At 39.4% G+C, this 27,207-nt stretch overlaps 1 protein-coding gene across 24 annotated transcripts in view; it reads left to right on the top strand.

Annotated features, from left to right (window-relative positions):
• The window catches only part of OGDHL (oxoglutarate dehydrogenase L), a 47,520-nt gene extending 24,724 nt beyond the window's left edge, over positions 1-22,796 (top strand). For 15 of the 24 annotated variants that reach the window (XM_086900818.1, XM_086900826.1, XM_086900817.1 and 12 more), the window contains 13 exons: positions 133-312; positions 582-734; positions 2,109-2,211; positions 2,792-2,920; positions 4,918-5,068; positions 7,131-7,258; positions 13,524-13,702; positions 17,226-17,297; positions 18,145-18,270; positions 18,886-18,958; positions 20,989-21,152; positions 21,676-21,830; positions 22,544-22,796. In XM_086900818.1, coding sequence (XP_086756944.1) covers positions 133-312; positions 582-734; positions 2,109-2,211; positions 2,792-2,920; positions 4,918-5,068; positions 7,131-7,258; positions 13,524-13,702; positions 17,226-17,297; positions 18,145-18,270; positions 18,886-18,958; positions 20,989-21,152; positions 21,676-21,830; positions 22,544-22,667 — 1,737 coding nt within the window. In that variant the 3' untranslated portion in view covers positions 22,668-22,796. Of the gene's footprint in view, positions 1-132; positions 313-581; positions 735-2,090; positions 2,212-2,791; positions 2,921-4,917; positions 5,069-7,130; positions 7,259-13,523; positions 13,703-17,225; positions 17,298-17,568; positions 17,663-18,144; positions 18,271-18,885; positions 18,959-20,988; positions 21,153-21,675; positions 21,831-22,543 lie in introns of those variants that run through there. The other 9 variants (XM_086900823.1, XM_086900815.1, XM_086900813.1 and 6 more) reach the window with 2 other exon arrangements.
• The last annotated feature ends 4,411 nt before the right edge of the window (positions 22,797-27,207 follow it).

Below are 27,207 nucleotides of genomic sequence, written 5' to 3'. Positions count from 1 at the left end.
GGAGCAAAAAGAAGCTAGCTAGCCACAATGAAAAGCTGATGTTGCTTTATGAATGGCTATTAAATGCAAACTTGAAAACAGAATAGAGGAAGGTGCTGAAATTGTTTTAATAGAAGTTTCTGGAATTTTTAGATTGGCTTCACCACAGACCCCCGTATGGCCCGTTCATCTCCATATCCCACTGATGTTGCTCGTGTGGTCAATGCTCCCATTTTCCACGTGAATGCTGATGACCCTGAAGCAGTGATGTACGTGTGCAACGTAGCTGCAGAGTGGAGAAACACTTTCAATAAGGATGTGGTTGTTGACTTGGTAAGTTTTGGTTTTCTTAACTTTTCATTCTGTGCCTTATATACTACTCCTTATTTTTTTTGTGACTTTGAAGGTCCAGTCAAGGAACATATTTGATTTAAAAGGCCTTTAGTCTCTTGATTTTAAAATACCAAGCAACTAACAGGTCCACAAAAAGCCATGAATGGTTTTTTTGCAGTAAACCTCTTAAGATCTCTATAAAACTATGAAATGGAAATATTCCATTTTACATTTTTCTTTATCAGCAGAAGCAATCTTTCCCTTTTCAGGTTTGTTACCGTAGGAGAGGGCACAATGAAATGGATGAGCCCATGTTCACCCAGCCTCTGATGTACAAGCAGATCCATAAGCAGGTGCCGGTGCTGAAGAAATATGCTGACAAACTGATTGCAGATGGGACTGTGACGCTGCAGGAGTTTGAGGTATACACCAGCTGAGTTAGAGGGAATCTAAGGAGTTGTAAGGGGAAAGACCCAACTGTCACTGTATGCTGCCTGCTTGAAAACTTCCTTACTGTGATAAGTCTTTACCCTTTGACAATTTGTGGTTCAATTTGGCTTGGATTTTCATGTAAATACTATTGTTGTAACAAAAGGACTAGAAGTGCTCTGAAGTAATTAATATATATTGCACATAAAAAATTGCTTCAGTTCTGAGGGAGAAGGTGATTAAATAAGAACATTGGAAAATAGAGGCATTTATCAGCTGTTCCGCATCTCTGGGACCTCAATTCAGCAGCAAGACAGTATTTAAATACTCCTGTTGATACCTTCATATTGATAACATTGGCAGGTTTGTGTCCAGCAATGATGAAATCGAATCAATTTAACCTTTTAGTTTTCTTACAAGAGTTCAACCAAGCTCAGAGATCACTTGAAGTATTCCAGAAAGATGAAGTGTAGATTGTGGTGTCTGTATTAAGCTAGTTAGATCTTTACCTTAATTTTTTTGAGAATGGGTGTTTAGAATGCAGACGAAACCTTCTGAGGAGCCTTGAAACTTTCAAGGACCTTCTGAGAATGGTGTAGTGATGTGATATTGCAGATCATGAAATAAGCACTTTGGGTAGGTGCATTCTGTTGTCTTTAAGAAGGATCACAGCTCAGGCAGAAGTAGCTTTCCTGAATCATTTATTATATCATGTGCCAATACAGGCACCGTGGGATTTAGTGACTGGGTCTAGGATCCTGGATGGATGTTTGGCTGTACAGACTGCGCCCAAAATTGCTGTTAATTCCTTTAAAGATTAGCTATCTCAGTAACTTCAGTGTGATTCTGGATTGAAACACAGATATTGCAGAGGCATTTTGCCTCTATGGAATATGGCATTCAATCTGTTGCCATTGAGAGGCGTGGCCAGCAGATTTTTTGCTAGACACTAGTTTTTTTTTTTTTTGCTAGGCAGACTAGTTTTACGGAAACTCCTTTTCCAAACTTCAGTGTCTTTCATAGCCGGGAGTATGAGAACTGGATTATTTTGATCTTAGAAGTATGACTGTAAATTATATTTGATATTTCCATTTTGTCTCATTTTAGAGCAATGCTTGCAGCTTCAGCTTCTGGTACATTCCTCTGTAACATCTGTCCAGTGAACTATATGATTTATTTAGAGCAATGTATATAAGCATACTTCTGGAAGGCTGTTTGATTCTAGATAAAATTTATTTATTTGCATTATTTTAACTAAATTTTCTCATGGACTCAAATAGCTTGTTTTATCGTGCTGAACGAGACGTGTCATCTGTAAGAGATGAGGGTATTATGTTTATCTATTTTAGAAGGTTTTTGTTCTACAGGAAGAAATTGCAAAGTATGATAGAATATGTGAAGAAGCATATACTAGATCTAAAGATAATAAGATCCTGCATATCAAGCACTGGCTGGATTCACCTTGGCCTGGTAAGGAATGTCCTTTCACTTACCCTGAACATGCTTTTATTTTGAGTCCAGAATCTAGGATTTAAGTAGATTTGATCAGACAGTGTTCCTATAAAATGGAATATGTGCTCTTTGATTTGCCTCCCAGATCTCCCAGCATTCTCCCAGATCAACTTGAAACAAATGCTTCTGTTTAAAAATGTGCAAAGTAAGCTGTGACTTTGAAAAAGCCATTTTCCAGTTTAGCAGAGAAGTGGTTTTCCTATACTGTTCACTGTCTGGGCTGTCAGGAAGAAGTATGTCTCATGTTATTTATTTTTGTTTGAGGGATTGAGGTGCCATATGCCTTTTATTGGCTGCCTCTGCCCACATAGTTGGACATCACAGGGAGTGAAAGCAGAAACAAAATAGATCATTGTGTGCCTGTAAGATCAGCTTCTGTTGTCATGCAGATAATCAAAATTATTGTTTCCCAGTGAAAGGTGAAGAACTAGGCTTAGTCTGCTAATTAGAATGTCACTCAAGTTGTTGAATAAATTGTAAGTAATATACATATCTCGTAAACAATCCTTGAACATCTCACCAAATCTCTTCCTCCCAGGCTTCTTTAACGTGGATGGAGAGCCCAAGAGCATGTCTTGTCCTCCAACAGGCATTTCAGAAGAGCTACTGACTCACATTGGCAATGTCGCTAGTTCAGTGCCAGTCAAAGACTTCAAAATACACTCAGGTCAGCTGAAGGCTTTGTGTCTCCTACTGGCTTCATGTCATGCTTCATTACTCTATTTCTGCACAGAAGTTATTCCTGGGCAATTTCTCAAAGAGAAAAATATCTGCAACTTGTTTTTACTTTGATTCTTCTACTCTATGGGTGAGGAGAATGTGACATTTAAGTTCCTGCTGCTTGTTCTCAGCATAATATTCTTTCAGTATCACACCACTTCTGTTTCATACCTCATTAAAATAGATTTTCCTCTGAGGGAGGTAAAAGACTCTTTGCAACCTTAAGTTAATAACTCCTTTCATTTTTCAAGTCCTTGCATTTTCCCCCCAAAAAGTCTTGGCTTTTGTTCTAAAAAGATTCAGTCCTCACTTTGGCATCTATTATAGTGAGTGCTTATCTCACTGGGGAGCCCCAACACTGTGTCAGAGTTCTGAGATAGTTTTATTTCCTGGGCAGGTTGAAATCTAGCAACTATTGGATGCAATAACTTGCTCATTCCATGGGGAATCATGGAGACCCTTTGTTTAGAGATCTTTTTCCTTTTTTGACTTGTAGGGTACATACTAAAGATAAGGAATAAAGAGCTTTTTTCTCTTTAAAATCTCTAAAGAGAGAAAGCTAATCCTCTCTAGAGTCATCCATCAAGGAATAAAGTTTGTCTTCTGTAAATATGCTATGTGTTTGTGTTCCTTTGGGAAATGAAACACAAGTAATGATGATAGGGCATTCCCAGTTTGTAATTGCAGGCTTGTTGAGCAGATACAATTAATGGATAAATTTAACTCTTATACACATTTGTGCACTTTGTTGTGACACTGATAAATTAAAAATCATACTTGGCCAATAAAATTTAGTATTAGACATTCTAATTAAAAAGGAAAATTGGTCTGTTGTTAGTAAGTTGATTAACCATTGACACTAGGGAACACTTGCCAGTATATAAGGTAGATTTATGGTTCAGAGCAATTATGGTATGCTAGATTCTTTTATACAGTTTAAAAGGCTGTAAGAGAGAATTTGTGGAGAAATAGAAGGGGAAAGAAACAGGAATTGGAAGTACTTTGTCCTTTCACAATGAAACAGCTTACTATCATATAGTCTTGCAACAAATAACAGGAAGATTATTTTTTTTTTATCAAATGTTTAATATATTCTAAAGGGGAAATTTTCAGGATTGTTTTTTTACTTAAAGTGAGGCAGTTTTAATGAGAGTTTTATGTGGAAAGAAAGTGGGATGTTTTTCTGTAAAATTGTGGAAAGTAAGGAAAGGAAGATATGGGAAAATAACATATGGGACAGCTTACCAAAATCACCAGTGCAGATGTGAAAATAAGATGCTGTCAATTGACAGTGACTACAGGAGACTTGTGGCCTCGAAGTTGGAAGCACCTGTGTACAGCTGTGAAGTTTTCTTCCCTTTGAAAGTTACAGTGTTTTAACTTGTGTTTTGGCTCACCAGGTTGTAAAATCTTCACTGAAAAGTCAGCTATTGGTTACCAACTGAAAATCCATTGGCAGCTGCTACCGTTTTTCTATTTATATGATATTCATAGTATTGATCAATCCAGCCTCTTTCACTGTGCAACATCTCCAGAAGTGCAATATGACAAATGCCAAGAAAAAATTAGGAAAGGAAGACAAAAATTCAGAAACCAAATTGCTATTTTCAGTCTCATAAAACACCACTGGGAGTTAGAGATGTGAAAACAAACCTTGAGGAAGAAGAATTTCACCATGGGTCTTTTTAATTGTCCTCAGTAGTTTCTGACGCAGTCAACCTTACTTTCTTTTTCAAAATCAAGGTATGAACATTACACAACTGTTTGCTCAGGAAGCAAGATGTTTTATTTTGTCAGCAGTTTAGTTCTATAAAAACAGTTTGTAGACCTGATTTGGTATCTGTGTTTAGCCAATGAGGAAGGAGAATGTAAGGTGAATTTAAATGTGAACGAAGAATTTCTCTGGAATAGATCCATTCACCTCTGATCTTTATTCTGACATAGGACTCTCTCGGATTTTGAAAGCCCGCTTGGAAATGACCAACAACAGGCTTGTTGACTGGGCCTTAGCAGAATACATGGCTTTTGGCTCTGTTCTCAAAGAAGGGATACATGTCCGACTAAGTGGCCAGGATGTGGAGAGAGGTACTTTCAGGTCAGTACTGCGATAACTGTTAAATGATGTTAAAACTGTTTAAGTCCCACACTTAAAGAAACAACTTGGCATTTGTTTAAAAAATATGGTCTTCTGCAGGAAGAGGAAAGTTTGGGCTCTTTCTTCAGCATTAATCTGAATGTTACAGGTTCAAGAAGTCAATAATAGTCAAATTTCCTGTGTATCTGTAAGCAGCATTTTAAAGTATAATATTTAAGCCAGAACAAACATTTTTAGACACTTTTTACCTTCTCTTGCTGAAAAGCAGAAATGGTATCTTTCCCCATGATTTCTAACTAAAAACACAGTTGCATTCTATCTAATTGTTGAGAAGAGAGGATAGTTGCTGCAGCAGTTCCTGAATCTTTTAAATAGCATTCCAGTGGTGGCTGCTTGGAACTTGTGTACTCTGTGAACAAACATGTTGCCAGTTGGTGAGGCTTTTAAAGTGAAATAAGGTCCTTTGTACTGAGACTTTAAATGCCTATGGGTTATGTATGAAGGCAGGATCTCATCACTTGGTAGAATATATACAGTTTGTTGCCTTACCTGATTCTCTGTAGAGTAAAATGTTAATGATGTATTTAATTGAAACCTTTGATGTGATGCCAGTTCCTGGGTTGAATGCTGTACTGTGCTCCATTGTGAATGCTTGCAGAAGAGAGAAATAAATTTTGGTGCCTGTCTTCTCTGGTACATTATTGGCTAGAATTTGGGAAGAACTGAATGTACTGTGTTGGCATAATAAAACAGCACGATGGGGTGCTTTCACTATTTTGGATCTTCTAAAGTGATGTCTAGAAAATAGTTCTTTCTTTCACTATTCCATGTGATGGCTTCTTTTCTTTCTGTTTCAGTCCTCAACACTATCAATAGATTGCAGCTTTATCTAGATTCTGACAGAAGCACCAGACCCCTTCCCCTCTTGGAGACAAACTCTCGAGGACAGAGGGGAGGGGGACAGCCTTAATTCTGTACTGGTTTGATGTCAGTAAATCTGACACTTGCACGTGTGAAAATTGTATGTCTGTATATTTCTGGCTGGCCATCTATGCTCATCTTAATTACCTTTTGCTAGGGAAACACAAAACTTTGTACTCAAGAAGCTTAACACATAACTAGGTCTTTGGCTTAATGACAAAATGAAAATTATGGCAGCAAAAGTGATTTATGCCAAACAGCTGTTTGGTGTGTGAATTTCCACTTTTCTGTCTACTCCCCTCCTTGTGCTGCTCTTCAAAGGTTCAGTCTTTTTCTGGCTTTAGATTGTTGAGTTGTAGATGAATTTCAGAGCTCTTTTGCTAGCATTCATTATAGCAAAGGGAAGTGCACTAAGATTCAGATTTCAGTGTTGGCAGCTCTACAACAAACAGTATTGTTACCAGTACAATGACTGGGCCTTATGTCAGTGGTTGTAAAGCTGGACATATTGCAGTGATTCACTCAATCTGCTCACAGAGTTAATGGATTGCAGTAATTACTTCAGTCATCTCTGTTTTGGTATTCCTTGATGTCCCATTCTAATGCTGATTAATGGTGTTCTAGAGAACTGTAAATGGTGCATGTGAATGGAAATAGCAGGAAAGAGGATACAACTCCTTCAAGTTTCAGTGCTGAAATTAGATTACATTTTTTTCCATTACAGACGAACAACAATTGTTTCAAGGAAAATGTTAGAATTTGTGAGGAATGCAGAACAAATTTTTTTCATAAAAAGTTTGTTCCTCTGAATTTCTTTATTTTAATAATTCTATTTTATAGCAACAGCTTCCCTATCCTTTTCTCTTTCTCCCCAGTTCTACTAACAATGAGGTATTTTCAATTTCTGTAAGTGCTTGAGAAGCCTTGGATAGTCAGTGAAATCCTTACAGTGCAGCAATTGTATTTAGATTTGTAATTTTATCTCCCTTGGTTTCAACCAGGCCAGGGTGTTGTGTGTGGCAGAGATAACCATGGTGCTTGCTGTCCAGAACACAGCTTTAATGCTTTAGCTTTGAAAATAGCTCTGTTAAAGCCCAAAATGGTTCTTGGCTAATAAATCTCTTTGAACAACTCTTTGCAGCCATCGTCACCATGTGCTTCACGATCAAGAAGTTGACAAGAGAACTTGTGTTCCTATGAATCACCTCTGGGAGCAGCAGGCCCCCTACACCGTGTGCAACAGTTCTCTCTCCGAGTACGGGGTCTTGGGTACGTCTTGATCTGCCTGGGGTTTGATAGGGCTACTAGATAAGAAGCAGAGGTCAACAAGGTGAAGAATGTGGGGGAAAAAAGCTGTAAAATGGTCATATATGAAACAGGTATCAAAGCTCTTCCTCTCAGATTCTGGCATCCCTTAAACTAGCATCTCCGCATTTTACGATTCTGGGATTCAGTTAACAGCATCCATCTGCTATTCTTGATCTTGGCAATGCTGGAATGTGCATCTGATGCTTTCTTAAAAGAGGAGGAACTAACAAGAAAACAGGACACAGTTTGTCATGGAAATATAAAAAATCCATCCTGGCCTTATCTGAACTGCTATTCTGAATGTGCTATTTCAAGGAAACAAATTCTTTTTAGTGATAGCATTAATCATAGTGAATTATTTTACCTTCAGCCACAGAGAATGGATAACCTTACTCTGACATGATGAGGGTGGCAAGAGGAATGTGGAGCACAAAACAAATACATCTAAAAATTTATCAAAAGTGTTACTGATTCTATGGATAATAAAATATTGTGTGAAGGAAAAACTTGAAACATTGTAGTAGATAAAGGTGGTAATTGATAGCTGCTTCCTTCAAAGTCCAAAAATACTCGGTTACTTAGTAATTTTTGCAATGCTACATGTTACCTACTGCTAATAATATCAAAATTAAAGTGATATAAAATTGTACAGTTTTTGGGCTGGAGACTGGATTTTTTAGGTATTTTTGTTAACTCTGTGGCAGAATTGCTGTGAACAGAATCACATTTTTTGTATTGCTAACACAATTCTAAATTCTAAATAGGAAAGTGCAAGCAAGGATGTTTATAAACAGGAGAAAAATAATTGGCATGGATAAAAATCAAGAGAATTTTTATCTTCAGAGACTGATCGTTTCTAATTTCCTATTGTTTCTCACTGTGTGTTCTGGGGTTTCTTAATTTGAGCTTGTTTACAGTGTCGTTGCAAAACTTGTGGGTAAATGGGTCATAAGTTTCTGGATTTGCTCTTTTTACATTCCAAAAGAAGTGACAAATGTCTGGATATGATTGAAATCTGATTTTGTTTCAAAAATAACAACATAGCAGGAAGCCTAGTGTTGATATGGTGTGAAGGCAATTCTGTCACAATTCCATTCTTTAAAAAACTAACCAAAAAGGCTTGCTCTCCTTCTTGATCTCATCCTGCCCTTTACACCTTACCCAGCAAAACTTGATTTAATAAAATTCATTGAATCCAAGCAATATGGTAAAAGAGGGTTTTGTTTGTATGCTGAAAACAATACTATTTCCATACTTCTGCTTCACAGATGGGATGACAGTTTCTTCAAAACTGATAGTATTGATACCTTTAATTTTCAAGAGCTTTAAATCCCTCGAGATGTTTCCTAGCAGTAAAGGAGATTAAATTGATACAAATAGTTAAGTGATGTGGCTTTTTGTTTGTTGGTTGGGTTGGGTTGGGTTTTTTTAAACTAAATATGCTATGTTCTGTGTTGAAATGATTTTATAATGAAGTTTTCTCTCTCTTGCTGGCTTTTATATATTGCCCTTTTCCAACATGGTTACTCTTGTGTATTACCTCCATACAGAGACAGTTTTGGGATAAGCAGCAGTGTGTGAACATGTGTCTTTTAGTTAAGGCTCTGAGTCAAAGAAGAGGTATCAGAATTAGTATTTATTTGGCTGGTAACATGACTGGGTCTCCTTTTTAATACATAGAAGAATAAGTGAAGGCTTGCAATTCATGGAGTTGTTCCTTCAGGAGAACCAAAACTGCTGAACACTTTACTTTCTCTAACTGCTGTTTCTACTATCTGATTCTGTTAAAAGAAACAGTTTAGAATTAGTGCACTGAAGTGTTTGGTGGCTGTAAGGAGAGTTGTGAGATAATATAAAGGGGGAAAATGGTGAAAAAGTGTTAGGAATTTATTTTATGACTATGTTAATACGCAGCATCTCAGAAGCATTTTGGGAATTCCCTTAATTTCTGTGAGGGAGAGCTAAGTAAAAATGGATGAAACAGCCCAGCATGATATAACTACAGATTATTTCCTTGGCAGGTACATAAGTCAAGAGCTGGTATCTGTTCAGAGCTGTGAGCTTTACACCAAGTTGTAGTGATGCTAGTTAGGAACACCTGGAGAGCCATTGCTCCATTAAAATGATACTCTGGCAGGATTGATTTCTCTTAGAAAGAAAACAAAGGCAGTCTTGTTCAATTGTAATTCAGACAACTGCTTATGTTTTGTCTACAGGAAGCTCTGGAGTGGGTATAACCTGAACATTAATGGAGAGTACTTAGCAATCTTTGCTAATTTAGAGTATCTGACAACCTCTGATAATTTTGTTTGACATCCTATGTCTACTATTTTTAGTTACACCCAGATTATTATAATTTAGTTATAGTTTAGTTAGTTTGTGCATCCACTTGCCTTGCTGTAATTTTCTCCTTGTACTGAAACTGAATATCTGGAAGTGTAAGTGATGGCCGTGAGGAGTCATTTAAGCAAAAAATGTTTGTCTGAATTTACTTGCTGATTAGGATAGAGGAGAAAACAAAAAATAACTAACAGATGCTCCATTCTACCTCTTGAGCATTTTTTAAATACTTGAAAGGATTTCCTGTCTTTCTGGCCCTCAGAATGACTTGTGTAGTGTTGAGTCTCTATGCAAGAGGTGAGTTTCTTTGTCAGATTCAATACTGTCCTTGAGAGATCTTGGGCTGGAGCATCTCATACTGGGAGCTTTCAAGTAATATCAGGCTAGATAGACTTGGAAGTAGTATGTAGTTCAGGAAATTCCTGAACCATGAGATTTGTAGTATAATTTTTTCAAGGGAAAACATCAAATTTAAAGCAAAAGATGAAAGGAAGAAGACAGGTATTAATGTAAAATCATTTTTTTGCAATACACACCTAGGATGAAATATGTAGTATTCCTGCTCAGTCAGAAGAATGTATTCTTAGTGTTGGGGATAGTAAATACAAATACCTGTCAGAAATTGTGTTAGGAACTAGGACTAGATTACTAGATTGTAGTAATCAGTGGCACCTGCATGGACTTCTGAGAAGGCATCAGTCTCCCTGTCTAATAGAGTCAGCCACCAGATGGATATTAGCTTCATTTTGTCCTGAGCTGTGTTTGGGTTTGTGGAAGGATGCATATCCTTCTGTAGTCCCTGGGCTTAGAATTTCTGTTAAAGATAGCAAAAAGCTGTCTCTGAGTTGTTCTTCATTCTGACATAAAATCCATGTACTGATAATCCCTTTTAACCATTAGTTACCATTCATGCCCTAAATCACTTTAAAATCATATTGAATTAAGTTATGGCTGTAGCCTTATTTATATTAATTGAAAAACAGCTATTCTTATGACAATCATGAAAATGCTGTGGGGAAAAACACATGCAGTATGCTGTGTAAGCTGCCACTTTGGTTGACAACACTTCTTTCTGTGCCAGAGTGACGGAAGAACAGTGAGGGAGCACAGCAGGCAATGGACTAATAGAAACAGGCATTTCTGCTAGGTCTGTCATCTAGGGACCATAATGAACTCCAGCAATTGAAACATTAGTTTTGCAGCCTTAATCAAGTGCTGTGTATTTTTCTTCCCTCTGTCCCCTCAGTGTAGAAGTTTACCAGACTGCTGTGCTGGTTCCTGGTTCCCTGTGCCCTGGTGTGCTCTGAGCAGCTGCCTGCTGTTTGGAGTTGGCTGGTTGCTTTCCAACACCCTTCGGGTGTGTGGATTCCTTACCTGACATTCTTTGAAAGTTGTTGCTACCTGGTTACCTTGGACTTCCTCATCTTCAACCTGTTTTCTGTTTCTACCTGTGGAAGAGTTAATTCTTTAAACCTGCAAAATTTGCACAGGATTTTAAATGTTCAGCTCTTGTTTCTGCAGATGCAAACAATAAAGTTTGCAAGATCTCTGCTGTGGTCTTTGTTTGTTTGTTTTTTAAATTCTTTTTTTCTAGTCTGAGGTTGAGCCTTCATGAGGGACCTGGGTAGGAACCTGCTCCCCTGCAGTTCATGTCCCATCTCTAGAATGGTGGAGACTTTCTAGTTCAGGTCACCTGCCCTGACCTTGACTCTGGTGCCCCAACAATTCACTTTTTCAAGAGAACATCTCACCCTCTCCTGGACTGTTCATCTTGCATCTGTCTAGATCTCTCTCCACCAGCACTTTTAAAAATTTTATTTAGCAGTTCAGATTTTGTTCTCTAAGCTATTTTTTCCCCATGAAGGTAGTAGTAGTAATTCTTCACAGACTCCTTAGTCTGTCAAGAGTTAAAGTTATGCCACTGCTGTAATCATGATTGGAATAGTTTTAATTTAGTAACTCTCACTGCTGTTTCCCTGGTGGAAAATTGAGTTCTGGTATACCAAAGATGTGTGTATCACAGACACATGTGCCATGAAATACTAGTCTCAGCAACATTATTCTCAAAATGCTAATCAGAATGTATAGATTACATTTGGATGTATTTTCCTAGACATTTTTATAGCTGTCAGAAAGCTTGCAAATGGTATCTGTGTTAAGATCACACTTTTTGATGCAGCTTCACCTAGAACATTGTTACCCTGTAGAGATTAGCTTGAAGTTGTCAGCAAGATAGGAAATGAGAAATTATACTCTTTTTTCTATGTGAAGTTTAGGGGTGATCTTTCATATATGAAGTAGAATTATGTGTATGCTGTGACCAAATTTTAAGTATGCACTGAGCTCTATATTCTTTGAAAAGCACTGTTTGATTATTGATAATTCTGAATAGTCAAGACCTCAGTTTGTGCTTGTCTAAAAGCTAGATTACCCCACCCTTACAGAGAGCAGCATATGCACAAATAAGTCTTGAACATATTGCATATTTTCTCAACCATGTAACCCAATCAATGGAAATGGTCTCTTAATGCTTGTGTAAAATTAGAATGGGATTCAAGTCTATCTAGGGAAATCTTTTTCAGATACCTTTGGGAATATGATTGAAGAAGTTGTGTAAAGTTTTCCGCCATTTTCATTGTGTTAAGAGCAGTGGAATTACACAAACGAGGAGGCCAGAGATGAAGGAAAGGCTGTTCAGGCAGTCAGACCAAAGGCAAGGCCAGCAAAAGTCATTTTCATTCTCTGTCATGGGGACTCATACAGGAAGGGCTGTCTTTACAGTCTTCTTTTGGCCTCTAATGTATCAGTTGCCTTTTGGTGGGACCATGAGCATCTGCTGGAGTCATGGATGGACTGTTCAGAGATCAGTAGTCCAAAAGCCAAATGACTCAAAGATTTCTTGACATGGGGATGGTAAGAAAAAAACTGGGTTGGAATTGCCTGACTGGGTTGGAGTTGAAAGGACTGTGAAAACCCAAAAGTTAGTTGATCTGAGGGGTAAGCTTCAATGAGAGTATTCCCATATTGAAGTTCTGTAGTTGAAATCACATCATTATATTCTGTATAGAGCTTCGACATGAAATTTATATAGCAATTGAATATTTATTCTCTGTGTATATTGACTCAGTTTTGCCTCAGTCAGAACCTCTATACCTAGAGCACTGCTATATAACTCTGTTTTTTACTGAGAGCTTTAACATTTTGGTTGCAATCACTCCAAATTATAGGTGGAGAATCTGAGTACAGGTATTTATTCAGCACTCCAGGCTCTGCTATAGCAAAAAGTCAATGAAAAATATGAACAGAGATCAAATACTTTAATGCTGAAGCAGAAACCTAAAGGGTCCTTAGCCCTACCTAAGAAAGGATTGTTTATCCAAGTCCCAGATATGTTTGCCATGCAGCTGTTACATTCAAGTTTCTTGGAAGATCTGAAAACTAGGATCATGTCTGTAGACTGAAAATTGATGTCACCAGTAATTTTCTTCATCATCTGCTTATGAGAGGGGGAAAGAAGAAAGAGTTATTTATTAATTTTAATATTTCCACAGCCCTACACAACATTGTCTTTAACTGGGCTGTAAGTGCATTTTTACAGGAGAAGATAGTAGTGAGCTCTTAGAGAAACATTATACTGAAGTTGGAGTGGAGGGAGAGGGTTTAGTTGGTTTAAAAACTCCTATGATTTTGAAATGTTTGAGGAAAAGTTTGAAGGATAAAAGTCAGGCTTTAAAATGGTACTACTGGAAACTGCATGATTCATAATGGGGCTCTAGAAATCCAGTTCATGCTCTAATTTTGGGTTTATTTTTAATTTTTTAATGAGGAATGAACAGAATTTTCAGGAAATCAATTTTTCTAATTTTCCTACTTGTTTGCTTGTCAGGTTTTGAACTTGGCTTTGCTATGGCAAGTCCCAATGCTCTGGTGTGCTGGGAAGCCCAGTTTGGGGACTTCCACAACACGGCTCAGTGTATCATAGACCAGTTCATCAGCTCCGGCCAGGCCAAGTGGGTTCGGCACAACGGGATCGTCCTGCTCCTGCCACACGGGATGGAAGGAATGGTGAGCACTGCTGGCTGGCACATGCAGGAGGGGACTGCTGGCTGCAGTGCCTTCTCTGCAGCTGGAAAAGCCAAAGGTGTCTTGGGGATCCAGTGGTGATAGGAACCCAGGGGAGGAAGGCACTGTTAAGCATGTGGGGCTGCCTCAGTGTTACAGAGAAGAATGTAGATAGATTGACTGGTAAAAACCAAAAAACCCTGAGCAATATTTCTGAGGTCTTAGTTTCATGTCCTTCGTGGCATGTACCACTTCCTCCCATTTTCTCCTTTTTTTTGAATAAAGTATGTCTGTGTAAACTCTGCAGTAAATTCTCTTGCCATGAAATGACATAAAACAATTTTAAAACTTCTTCAAAAATAATTGACCTTGGTTAATTTTGATATAATAAGAAATCTCCCTCTTTCTGGAAAGGAAAATGTTTCTACTAGCTGTTATTTGTCTTTTTTTTGGTGTATAGGAGGAAGTAGACAATGTCTTAGAGGGAAAGGGTGTGGGCACACCCTATGTGTAAAGTTATATGAAGTTCATATCAGCAGTGGAATTGTTCTTCAAATATTTTAAATTATTTTTAAGATTACATGAACATCATATCAGGCAAGGTTAATTTTCTCCTTTTCAAATACATTAACCTTCATGAATTGTTGCATGTATGTTTCTAGTTTTCTATTTAAAAAAAGCATAGTATGTGCCACAGTGGCAATCTCCATCTGTATTAATGCTTTAGACCTTTTCACCACAAACTGTGTCATTTCTATTCTCACAAACAATTTAGTTTATTTCTATTCAGTTATGATCCTGTCCTGATACACTGGGGTGCATTCATATCTTATGAATGGCTTCCTATATCCATTGTGCTTAAAAAATAAAGGGTCTGATGCTGTTCACAAGGGTTTTGATAAATTAATTTTTTTAACTGTATCCTGAGAGGACAGCCTGAATGAGCCCTCAGCAGGAGGTGTGGTCCTCTGCAGGGAAGCACTTAGCTTAAGGGGCTGGTTCTCTGCTACTTAAAATACATTTAATCTTTTCCCATTGCCACTTGGCAGCGAAGATTTGCACAGGTCTTCTGAAACATGCTTAATTTGCTAATAGTGTCAGCTGCTTTTGGAATATTTAAGAATCCCACCAGGCTGTTGAAATCTTTTACCTTCCCAGAGGACCTTTTCATTACAGGAGGACTAGTCTTTCTATAACTACAGTGTTGGGGACAAGATGATTTGGGGAAGGATTCTTAATGGGATATGGATCCCTTCACCTCTAGGTCATGCATTCACAGGCAAGTTGGCTGTGATTGAAAGACTCTGCAGCCTAGTGGCTCCTTGGGGACTCATCTGAAAGTAGCTAATGGATTCAGTATAGGTCACACTGGATAGGTGATCACAGTAGAAATAAACCCTACCCCATCCCACGCAGCAGTTGCTGGTAGTCTGATTGGTGGTGTCAGCACAGGAACTGAAGATGAATGTGAACACTGAGGCTCTGGTTTGAGGTTGTTGCTGGGGCAGTGTGTGAGTGATGGGGAAGCCTCACCTGCCTGTCCTGTAATTGTTTGCTGGTAACATCTCTGTTGGCGGTGTACTGATTCCAGTGTGCTTGCGAAGCACTGGGTTTGTACTGTGTATGCCATGCTTAATGCAGGATTTCATTTACAGCAGATGTGAACATCAGAGGTGCTACAATAAACTGGGCTGCTACTGTGCACCATAGCTTTGTGCAGCTTTGTTCCTTGCTCTCAAGTTTCTTGTCTGTGACCAGATTATTTGGCACCTCAAAAGCAGAGGCAGAATTCAAAGGAGCAGTGATATAAGGCACAGCTCTAGGCTATTTGTGTTATGCCTTTGTTGCCAACAGAATGTTTTTTTCCTTTGAATTTCCTTAGTCCATGAAGCAGACTGAATCATGGAGTCATAGAATGGTTTTTGTTGGAAAGGACTGTAGAGAAAATCTAGTTCAAAGCCTCTCACCATGGCAGGGTGCCTTTCACTAGACCAGGGTCTGCTCAGAGTCCCATCCAGGCTGGCCTTGAACACTTCCAGGGACAGGGCATCTAAAACTGCTCTAGGCAATCTGTGCCAGTGCCTCACCACCCTCACAGTAAAGATTTTCTTCCTTGTATCAAACCTCTACTTGCTCTCTTGTAGCCTAAAGCCATTTCCCCTTGTCCTACTCCTACCTGATCTTGTGAAAAGTTGCTCTCCAGCTTTCTTACAGGTCCTGTTTAGGTACTGGAAGATGCTGTAAAATATTTCCCTGGAACCATCTCTTCCCCAGGCTGAATCATCCTGATTCTCTCAGCCTGTCTTCATAGGAGAGGTGCTCCACTCCTCTGATCATCTTTGTGTTCCTACTATGGATCTGGAATCCTGCACTTGGAATTAGGAAGGATGATGTGTTCAATCAAGGTGGATTACTAGTTGTCAGAATAATGACTGATTTTGGAGATCATGTATTAAGATTTCAACAGAGGAACTTATGATGAGAGATAGCCGTATAAAAAAAAATCTCTTTATGAACATTATTAGCTTAGGAGACATGGAGAGAGTTGAGAGGTGTAATAGTTTGTCTTTGGGTTAAAGTACTTTACAGCTGTGTGCAAAATGACACCCCTTCCTAAGGATACCTGTCACTTTAACAAGCCAAGGCTATCAGCAATAGCAATACATGGAAAAGCACATTGCATTCTAACACTCCTCACAGCTTTCTCTGATCCTTTATAAACAGGGACATGAAAAGGAAAAATAACAGATTCTGTTACATTCTTTATTCCTGATAATTTCTGTGGCCAGCATGCATGTTTTCCTAATGTAAAATGGAGGTAACAGCATTTGTGCAATTCATGTAATTGCCATGGGTACTGCTAGTGAGACAGTTCATGGGAGTGTTCAGTAATGACAGAATATAAAATATCCCCCAAGGAGGCAGAAATTAAACATAGGTTAGTCTGGCAGATAATGTGTGTGTATATTTTGATCCATTTTAGCTAAAGCATTCATCTAGGTATTTGGTCCTCTACTGAACAGTGAACAATAGTGGGAGAGATCCTGTGCCTGCTTTTCTTGCAAATACAGCAAAAGTAGTCAGCAGTTAACTTTGAGTATGCTCTGGTTCAGCATGCACGAAGTGTGAGTCACTCTAGTACTCTGAGGCACCCAGTATTTCTTTTCCTGACATTCCTTGTGCTCCTGTTTGCTCTCATTAGCAAGGTCATCATTGTGCCCACATAGACCCACTGCCTTTCCACTGGTCTTCATTGTGCAGCTAGACTGAGGGTAGAAATCACTTGCAGCTGGTAGAAACATTGGAAATACATATGAAACCAAATCTCCATATGGAGACAGAAGATGAGGAATTCCTGTCCTGTGGTGTGTCCTCTCTCTCAGTGCTGCTGTTGGTGCCTTTGGCTGGGGGCAGGTGTGCAGCTGGTGCAGCTGGGACAGGAGGTACTCATGCAGTGAGTGATCTAGACTGATGTCCAACTGCTCATTTGGCTCTTTAACATTGTTTTAAATAATACTTTTACCAGGGTCCAGAGCATTCATCAGCCAGACCTGAGAGGTTTCTGCAGATGAGCAATGATGACTCTGATGCCTATCCAGTAAGTAGTTTAGTCCTTTCCTTGCTTTTTACATCCCAGAGATTTTTTGTTAGTAGCATCCTTTTAGCTGGGTATAGCAGTTAGGATTTAGCTTCAAGTCTTGGTGTAACATTAACTTGATCCCTGCAAAAGTAGTGGAAGTATGCAGCATTGCTGCTCATTGGAAAGCTGGGGTCACATACAATTAATCTCTGGCAGCATGATCTTTTTATGGCTCTTCCTCAGGGCCAGTGATCCTGCTTGTTTATATTGCTGTGTGTACTGTAAATAGGTGTCTCTAGCCAATTTCTAAAGGAGGTCAAGTGAGACTACCCTGACTCTTTGCAGTGGAGCTGAATTGTACTGCTAGGAGTATGGAAACAGGTAACTTCTAATTTTGATTGGGCTAAGACTTTCATAGATTGGTTATTTCTACAGATAGAGTACATTGCTCTACAGGATGGGAGAGAGAGTGAAAGCTAACTGTACACTCAAAATTTTAATTATAGTTTAAACTGTACACTCAAAATTTTAATTATAGTTTAACGTTCTTTCGAAGCAATTCTATTTTCTTTCTTCCATCTGCTGATGTCCTAGTCCTCCTCGGTCTTCATTCCTGGAATTCCTATATTTTCTGTATTAATGGAAACTTTTTGTGTTTATTTGCATCAATTTTTAGGAAGTAGAAACAAAGAAATTATTTGTAGGGATGCTTCCCTAGCTAATAAAACAATCTCAGCTGAGAGCTGCTAAATAAATTTTCTGAGGAAGGGAGTTGCTGAGAATCAGAAATGGAAGGATGGCTTTCAAGGGTTTTTTTCTGCTTTTTTTTAAGACATTTTCCTAATGCCTTTAATGTTTCTCTCAGGAGTTCACTGAGCAGTTTGAAGTTTCCCAGCTGTATGATTGCAACTGGATTGTGGTGAACTGTTCAACTCCAGCCAATTACTTTCATGTCCTCCGAAGGCAGATCTTGCTGCCATTCAGAAAGCCGGTAAGGTTATCTTAATGGACTTGATTATTCCAGGTAAATTAGCCCTCAGACAAGGAGTGGCCTTTGCATGTGACACAGCACTGAAAAGAATAAGGATTGCTGGTGAAAAACCTTAACTGAACACAGGTTGAAGTTGCCAGTTTGATGGAAAGAAGCTCCGCTCTGATTTACTATGGCTCTAAAACTTGATTTTCAGCTTTGCTTCCATCTGGCTGTGTAGATCTTTGGATGACCTTGTCAAGATATTAATGATGTAGCTTACAGGTTGTAGAACTATCATCTGCATGTCTAATTGCTGGAACTTCAAAGACCCAAGATACAACTGTTGAATGTTTTACTGGTTCATAGCCTATGATTTGATTTTGTTGTTAAAGAGAAGAATAAGCAGTGAGTTTTGAGAACCTGTAAAAGGAGTAGGCTACCTAAATCTTCTGAATAATTTTGAAACTTTCATGGCTTTCAAAACAGGAAAAATAATTTACTGTGTTTGCTATTCATGTTAATTTATTCTATATCATTAATCTTGTGGGTTTTGTATGCACAGTGTTACAAATGTTGCATGTGTAATGGAGATAAAGTAGCTTCTGAGTGTTTTTAAAAATTTCTGTCTTACAGCTGATTGTTTTGACACCCAAGTCACTGCTGAGGCATCCAGAAGCTAAATCCAGTTTTGATGAAATGGTGTCTGGTAGGTCACCTCGAAGTGTTGTGGGAAAATAATTAGCTATACCAAGTTGCATGTCAGACTGTGAAGAACAGAATCTGTTCTGCAGAGTTTGTCTTTTCTTTTGGCATAATTTCTGTGGAGTTGTCATAGTGAGAACTAGCAGGGACTTTTTGCTGAATAATTTGCTTTCACATATAGATTCTTAATTTTAACAGGTTTGTCTTGTAAACAGCCATTAATCTTAATGGAAAGTGCCTATCTGTCTCTGCAGGGAGTTTTCTCTCAAGAGGCTACTATGTCCCTCTACTCTTTTTTCTCTTCATATAAAAAATTTTGTTCTTTGTAGTGCCCGTGCCTCCTGATCCCAAGACTGGTTATGGGATAGGTTGTAATTTGGAAGAATAATGTGCCCAGTTCTTGTTACAATGCTTGGTTTGGGGCTGCTGTGTCACACCAGTGATCTACAGTGAGATCAGTGAGTTCAGAGCTGTTGTTGGCATGCTGTCAGCACCAAGAGATACACAGTAAAGGCAGGGGCAATACCAAACACTGCACTGGTTAGACCGTGTTGGAGTGGCATTGGGAAATGCAGTGCATGTAATGAGGGATTAAAGTGACTGTTCAGAGTGGGAATGTGGGCAGGGGTGTGCTGGTCTGTCTCCAGTTCCAGTGAGGGTCTTAGCTGCTGTCAGAAGAAAGCAACTGCTCAGTTTTTTAAAAGCAGCTTACACTGTATAAATGTGCTTAAATATTGTATTATCTTATTTTTGTAAGCGTTAAATTTGCTTCTCAAGCAAAGGCGTTTGCTGTTTTTATTACTGTTTAAAAGCTTTGTTGAATGGGTCAGATTAGGAATTCTGTAGGCTTTGTGATTTGTCACTGTCTTGAGGGACCCCTCTACTTCAGGCTAACCTCAATAGTGGCTAAACTCCAAATTAACATTGAGTTTTGCTATGCTTTCATGTTTCTGCTGAAGAGGACAGCAGGTAATAAAGTGTTTCTGACTCTCAGCTAATCCTTTTTGCTCTGCTTTTAATAGAAAGCTGAGAGGAAGACTGACTCCAGCTGACCCAATGAAGCACAGATTCAGTCTTTTTTAATGATGAATTCTGCACTTCAGTGGGACAGGATAATTCTGACATAAATCAGTTCTTCTTTGATATGTTTGTGCTGTTGCTTTTCTTCCCCAAGATAAATGGTTCAAAAAGGAGCTTATTCTCCTGGTAAGTGGGTGTGCTGATTCAAAATAGGAAGTTGAGCTGCTGTCTGCTACCCTGCAGTTGTTTAATGTGGAAGTAGTCCTACTCAATCATATATGAGAGTAAAGAAAAGGATCTTTCAGATCATCAAGTCCTTCTTCCAGTTTCACATATCCCAAGCAAATTGTACTCCTGGGAGGTGGTAGCAGTTAAGATATGCATCTGAAATAGTACTTGTACTTTAGCATTTATATATATGGCTCAGCTCTGTGCTAATTCTTGCTTTGACTATTGTTGTTTTAGCTCTCAAACAGAGGTTTAAATCAAATATACAGCAGTAATGTGTGTGCTTGGGTAAATATTTCTGCAGTTGCCAGATTTAGTTGCATTATGGATATGTGTTTTGTTTTTATAGAATATTCTGAAATTCCTAAAACTGTATTAATGTTACATGGTTGAGATAATCTTGGAAAGAAGAAAGATTATTTCAGGTGATTCTCTGAAAAAGAACCCCAAAATGAAAGAAAAGTTGAGCTGTCCAATCAATTTAAAAGTAAAGATGTAGTACACAGCACAAAGCTGAAACCCAGTCTACTGTTTATATGATTCTGTCTATTAAGTATTGTGAAAGACTGGATTATTGACAACCTTCTAACTTCTTGAAACAGAGCTGCTGAAAGTCACTTTAGCCAAGTTACCAGTCTGAATAATAGGACCAGAGAGGCAGGAGAGCCCTTTGATCACTGTAACCTGCTGCTTGCTCAGTAAAGGACTAAAGGACTGTTTCTTGGGCTGCTTTATTGAAATGTCAGGTCTTCTGACAGCACTGTTTCTAATTTCTGCTCCAACTAGGTACCACTTTCCAACGTGTGATTCCTGAGAATGGGCTGGCAGCCCAGGCTCCACATGAGGTCAAGCGAGTGATTTTCTGCACGGGAAAAGTCTACTATGACCTAGTGAAAGAGAGAAAGAACCAAGACCTGGAGAAACAAGTAGCTATAACCAGACTTGAACAGGTGAGCTCCCTGATCCTGATTTTAAATAGACACCCCTTGTAGAATGGATGGTGATAGCATTTTTTCTAGCATTTAGCATCTTACAAGACATATTCTACTCCTTTGTGGCCTTGTGGAGAACGAACATATCAATAGCTTACTGGACAATGAGATCCAGAAAGCTTGATGACTTTTCCAGAACAACATAACAAAATGAAGATTACAATATGATAGCACCTTAAATTTGTATATGTGGTCTGCTAGGTTTGAATGTTGTGAATAGTACACTTTGATGGTATATTGTCATTCACTGATTAAGGACATGCTACAGCTACTTCACTAAAAAAGCTGTAAGAGTGCAGGTGATCTGGACTATGAACTACTTCTGTTCATACTAATACAACTATAAAATACTTGTGTATTCGTTTCTGAGCATTCAATCAATTAGAGAAACATGAGTCACTCTCCAATGAAAAGTAATGACTTGCCATGGGCTAATACCACATAAGAGGAAGCCTTGGCAACTATTACTCTCTTTTTCCAGATCTCACCATTCCCCTTTGACTTGCTGAAAGAAGAACTTGATAAGTATCCAACTGCTGATCTAGTCTGGTGTCAGGAGGAGCACAAAAACAGTGGATATTATGATTACGTCAAACCTCGTTTCCGCACTATTGTGAACCACACTCGACCCATCTGGTATGAGACTTTAAACAATTGGTGTCTCCTGGGCTGTTTTGTTTGCTTTTAAATTTGGTTGGGGTTGTTTTCAGGTGTTCATGGGTAAGTCAGGTTCTTCACAAATCAAAACCTCTGAGTCTGGGTTCTTGGATGAAGGAGGGGAAAATCTAGACTACTATTTCTGAAGTACAAGATGCACATATTGCTCCTCCTCGTAGATCTAAAAGAAATCAGTAGCAACTATGTCTATATTTATTGTTACTTAACACAGCGCTTAACTCTTTTGGCTAAGATTCTGTTATTTTAAGAATTTCAGTCCAGCTGTTAGGTTTCTGCAGGAAACAGCTATTGTAAGAGCACAGTCCAGGCACCTTTGCATTTATTTTAGATGATTGACTCTCAGATCTGCCTGTGCAGCTGTCAAAGGAATGAGAGTCTTCATTGCCAAAAGCAAGTTATCTAATTATGAGACAGTGTACCTGGCTGCCCTGGGAGGGATGGGGAGAAGACACAGCTTAACAGTGATGGGAGGGGGAAAGAGAGGGAAGCAGACCAGAAGGTATAACTTGGTACAACTTAGATTGTTTTTTATTTAAGAAAGATAGATGACTAAATATCCAAATCTGCCAAGCTGACTTGAATGCATTAAACAGCATGTTCTCATGCTTGTTACTGTCAAAATAGTGTCTCTTCTCATCTCATGTGTCTGCCTTATTCTTTTTATCATGAAGGTATGTTGGCCGAGAGCCTGCTGCTGCAGCTGCCACAGGCAACAAGAACATGCATCTGGTGTCACTCAGAAGGTTCTTGGATACAGCTTTCAACCTGGAGGCCTTTGAGGGAAAGACATTCTAACTGTAGGGCCCTGACCTGTCTCTGACTGGTAGTCTCTCAAAACACCTGCATCCAGAAGGAAAGTAGGGAGAATACTGAAAATTATGTATTTTTGCTTTATCAAATAAAAGGATCCAGCAGCTGACTTCATTACTCTGTATCTTGCTCCCTAGTTTGTAAGCAAGAAACAATTCCATCTTACCTTCCACCGTTTTTTGTCACTTGTCTATTTAAATTGGGACCCCTTGACACAAGAAGCTTCTCCTATCCCAGGATGCAGTGTGTGGCTCGGTGAGGCTCATATCTTAGTCTGTGGGCACTGTCTGATTACTGTAAGTACAGCAGGCATGGACAGCACCATGGACATGCACACAAGAGGCATTACCACAAGGAAAAGAAATCACTTATTTCTGTCTGTGTATCAGAGAAGAGTAATGAAACTGAAAAGCAGAGTTGGTAGATGGCTTTGGTAGAGAAATGTACCAGCTGTGTTAGGAGATAGTGAGATAACCTGGAGATGTGAGGAGGAGGCTGGAAACAGGGAGTCACAAAGTTGTTCTACTGGAGGATAACAGTAAGTAGTGTGAACCACTTAGGAGGTCAAGAAGGGCAGAAGTAAAAGGGACCAAGAAAAGGTTGTTTGGGTATACTTGAAGAGGGTAGAAGTGTACATGAGACCACAGCTGACAGACCAATGGGTGATCACCAGGAGAATTTAGCATCAAATGACTTCAGAAGTAAGAGGTGCTCCCACTTCCTGGGCTGCCTGCTTTCATGCTGTGTAGTATTAGGGAGCTTTGGGATCCTGTAAACATCCTTGTTTTGGATGAACAGTCTTTCCCTTGCTGTACTACTAAGGTCTGCTTTTCTTTGACCATTCCAAGATTATGTTTGGATAAGAAATCTGTTTTTGCAACAAGCAGTAGATTTTCTGCTTTGTCCAGTGCTATTCCCTACCTCACATCACCTTGCTGATACTAATCCAGCTATGAAGTGTCTATTCCTGATTTACTCACCCTTTTTTTTAGAGGAAGGTGGGCAAACAACAGCTTCTGATTTACCGAAGGCACATGCTGTGGTTTTGCACAAGTAGTAATTAGGTTTTTTTGGTCCCTTATGTTTATCTGTCAATTGGGATCTCAATTGCCATCTACTTTCAGTACGGATATAAAAGTGAGCCACCTCAAGGGCTGCTCTGTGTCAGGGGGCTGATGTACAGCAAGTGCTGGAGGGGAGAGAGCAGCAGGGGCTGTTTCTCTTGCTGGGAAGTAGTGCTTGGCTTCTGGGGAGGCACTGCATGGCAGGGTGGTCTGAGGACCATTGCTTGTGTTCTTCCACAGCGCTAGAAGGCAGATGAGCCCAGCTTTCCTCTCCTTTCTTGATATAAGAGCTGGTATTGTCAGAAGTCCTGTTCCCTCTGCCCCAGGAGAACTTGGCTCTGAGTGGACTTTGTGACTGCAGGTTTCTGCAGCACTAACCTATGCAGTGGCAGGAGGCTTTTTTCCCCTCTTTGTACTGGCTGGCAGAAGGAATGGTGAGAGGTGAGCAGTGTCAGTGGGGTGCAGAGGGATGGCTACGCCCGGGCTGGGGCAGGGAGCTGGAAGGAGCTGCACAAAGGCCCTGTGTCCCAGCAGTGCCCTGAGGGTCAGGCTGGATGTCCTGAGCAGCCACCTGGAGACAGCATAACAAGTGACTGGAAAACACAGAGATGAGGCTTCACCTCATCTCCACTTCTCTGTCCTGAGCATGCTCCTTGGACCTGCTTTTGCTCTGGGAGTCTGTTTTGCCCTGCTGCTGCTGTATGGACTGTTACTTGAGGAAGCATGGTAGTTTATGTCTGATTCAGAGAGTTGGGTGATGCTGAAAAGCTTCTTGTCTCATCAAAATAAAAAGCTGCAATTAAAAACTTTAGCTATGATCAGGTACTACATTCCCAGGCAGGTTTCCAAATAGGCCTGTGTGCCTTGTATTGTCCTTTTATTTTGCTTGGATAGGCCATGGTGGTGAAGAAATAATCCTGTCAGAGCATAGAATTGATGTGGTAAGGTACTTACCATGGCATCCAGAACTGAACTTAGTCTAATGTTTTTGAAACTCTGTAGCATCCTTTTAAATCAGGCTGCTTGCCCTGGGCTTGTTTCTCTAACTCAGTGTTTCTCTCACTGAAACATTTAAGCTAATTCAGTCTTTGAAAACCTAATGAACTTGGAAAGTACTGCAGTTGACAGCCACGAATAACATCTCCTGTCCATTTCTATAGCTCAAAACATTAAGCTGATAGACAGTAACCATCACCCAAAGTATTTTAATGCTTCTATAAATGCTTGTTTCTTTAGCAAGACTTGAGTGCAGCTAAATATTGCTGTATTCTCAGTTTGCATAAGGCAGTCAGTGCTGCATGAAATATGATAAATGCACTTTTGCCACAGTATATGCAGAGGTAGAAAACAAAATTAACATAGGAATATAAATGGTAACTGACAGATTTTCATTCTCATTGTGTATCATAGATTGTGGCATAATAGTTGCATAAAAATTCCATCAAAGATGTAAAAAAATGCAATAAAATAAAAGTACATAAGAAGAAAATTCTTTGTTATGGCTGTTCTTTTTGACAATTTCTCCTTTGAGTGGGGATATTAACATTCCATTTGTAAGAGTGCTAGGACAGCTCATTTTTCTGTTTTCTGTTTGTTTCCTCAATGGTGGCTTATTTAAATGTAGAAGCAGTGACGTAGACAGCATTAGGACTAGCAAGAGACAATTATTCAAAATCATTGGGTCAAAATTGACAATAACATTGAGGTTATATTAGAACATTTTGTTTTATTATTTGCTAAATTTTTGAAATAACACATTAATGCATTTTTATTTCAAGGAGAGTTTTTAATAAAAATACTGGAGCTAAACTGGAATTAACCTCTCTAATTTTTAAGCATTGGAAATAATTTCTCTAAACAGTTTGTGTCTTCAGCTTTGACATGATAAATGATTAAAAGATTCATCTTTGTATAATGTTTGACAAGGACTGAAGGATTATATAGACCTCTTGTGAAAAAAGTTGGCACTGAAATTCAAATGACAGCTTTGTGATTTGGAAGAAACAGCAAATGTGAGAGTGAGTTCACTTCATCTACTTGGGGACACACCATGCTGTGCATGCCCCCAGCAGCAAGACTTGCTAAGACAATCAGCTTCTGCCACTGTTGTTCATTCCAGCAGGAGTGTGCTTGATGGAAACCCTTGCCCTGCCCATGGTACAGTCAGTCTGTGACAGAGCAGAGGAGTAACCTGCTCTCCAGTAAAGAAACCATTCTGTTTGTTCCAGGAGGTAAAAGTTAATGTATGAGACTAGACAAAAAAACAGGAATGTGTGTGCATTGTTTGAACTGAATAGATGAAAATGTGTGCCTTGGGGGCTGTTGTCTGTTTCTTTGTTTTGTTTTAAGTATCCCTTGCTAGACTCCCTGGCTGCCTTTCCAAGAGCTCTGGGTAGCTCTTACCTGGGTGCACAACCAGCAGATGTGCTGCCTGGGATACAGAGCTGGGAATTCCCACTGCTGCTAAGGATAACAACAAGATGAAAGCTCGGGAACCTCTATTATTTCACAGATATATATATATGTATGTGTATATATATATGTGTATGTGTGTATATATATGTATATGTATATGGGTGTGTGTATAAATATATCTATATCTTTATCTTTTAATTGCTGCTGGCATAGATGACAACCAACCAACCATTGTTTAAAACATGAAATAGAGGCACACTCAATACTCACATAAAGCCGTAATAGCCCTAAAAGCAGATAGAATAGATTTGTAAAGTTAACAAGCCTGGTCAAAGATGGAAGAAAAGAGTCACTGTTGTCTTTTATATTGGTGCAGTGAGTTCAGAATGTTTTGATTTTCCAGGCAGCTCCCTCGGTGCTGGGCTCTGGGATGCGATGAGGGGCATCAGGCTAAGCCTGCCAGGCTAAGGAGCAGCCCAGTGCTGTGGGGATAATTAATTACTGCTGATGGCACTGGTCTGCGTGCTGTGGGGGTTAAAGCCCAACCTGTGCTGGCAGCTGGCCCATCTCTCTAATTTGCTGTCCTCCCCTAAATACCTCAAGTATTTCACCTTGTTTTATGGAGTTAAGGTGCAGGGAGCAAGGTTGAGGATGGCTGCTGGGAAAGGCTCAGGAGGGAAAAGAGGGCTAAGGCTCCCATATACTTGGGCTGAGTATGGGCAGGTAAGAGATGGGAACTGGGTGGGGAAACCTTGTCCCTGGGGTGAAGAGAACACTGTTCTTCGAATTATTGCCAGAGCTGCTGAGGTCTGTCAGGCCTGGAGTAAAGCACACACACCTTTGGATTGTGACTGCGGATTTCTGAGGTGAGCCAGTGGCAAAAGCTGCTCAGGCTGTAAAATACTTGCAGTGTAAAATATTGCAGTGTGAGTGCAGTGGGGCTACTTTGGGAAACTTCAGGGGACCTGTTAGTGGTAAAGAAATGCATTCTATTCTTTTTGCAAAAAAACCCCAAAACAACCCAACAAAGTAAACACTTAAAAAAA

The sequence above is a fragment of the Cyanistes caeruleus genome, chromosome 8 (genome assembly GCF_971803275.1).
Source record: "Cyanistes caeruleus chromosome 8, bCyaCae1.hap1.1, whole genome shotgun sequence".
Classification (NCBI taxonomy): Eukaryota; Metazoa; Chordata; class Aves; order Passeriformes; family Paridae; genus Cyanistes; species Cyanistes caeruleus.
Note: the sequence above shows the minus strand (reverse complement) of the source record. Positions and strands in the feature narration are given on the sequence as shown.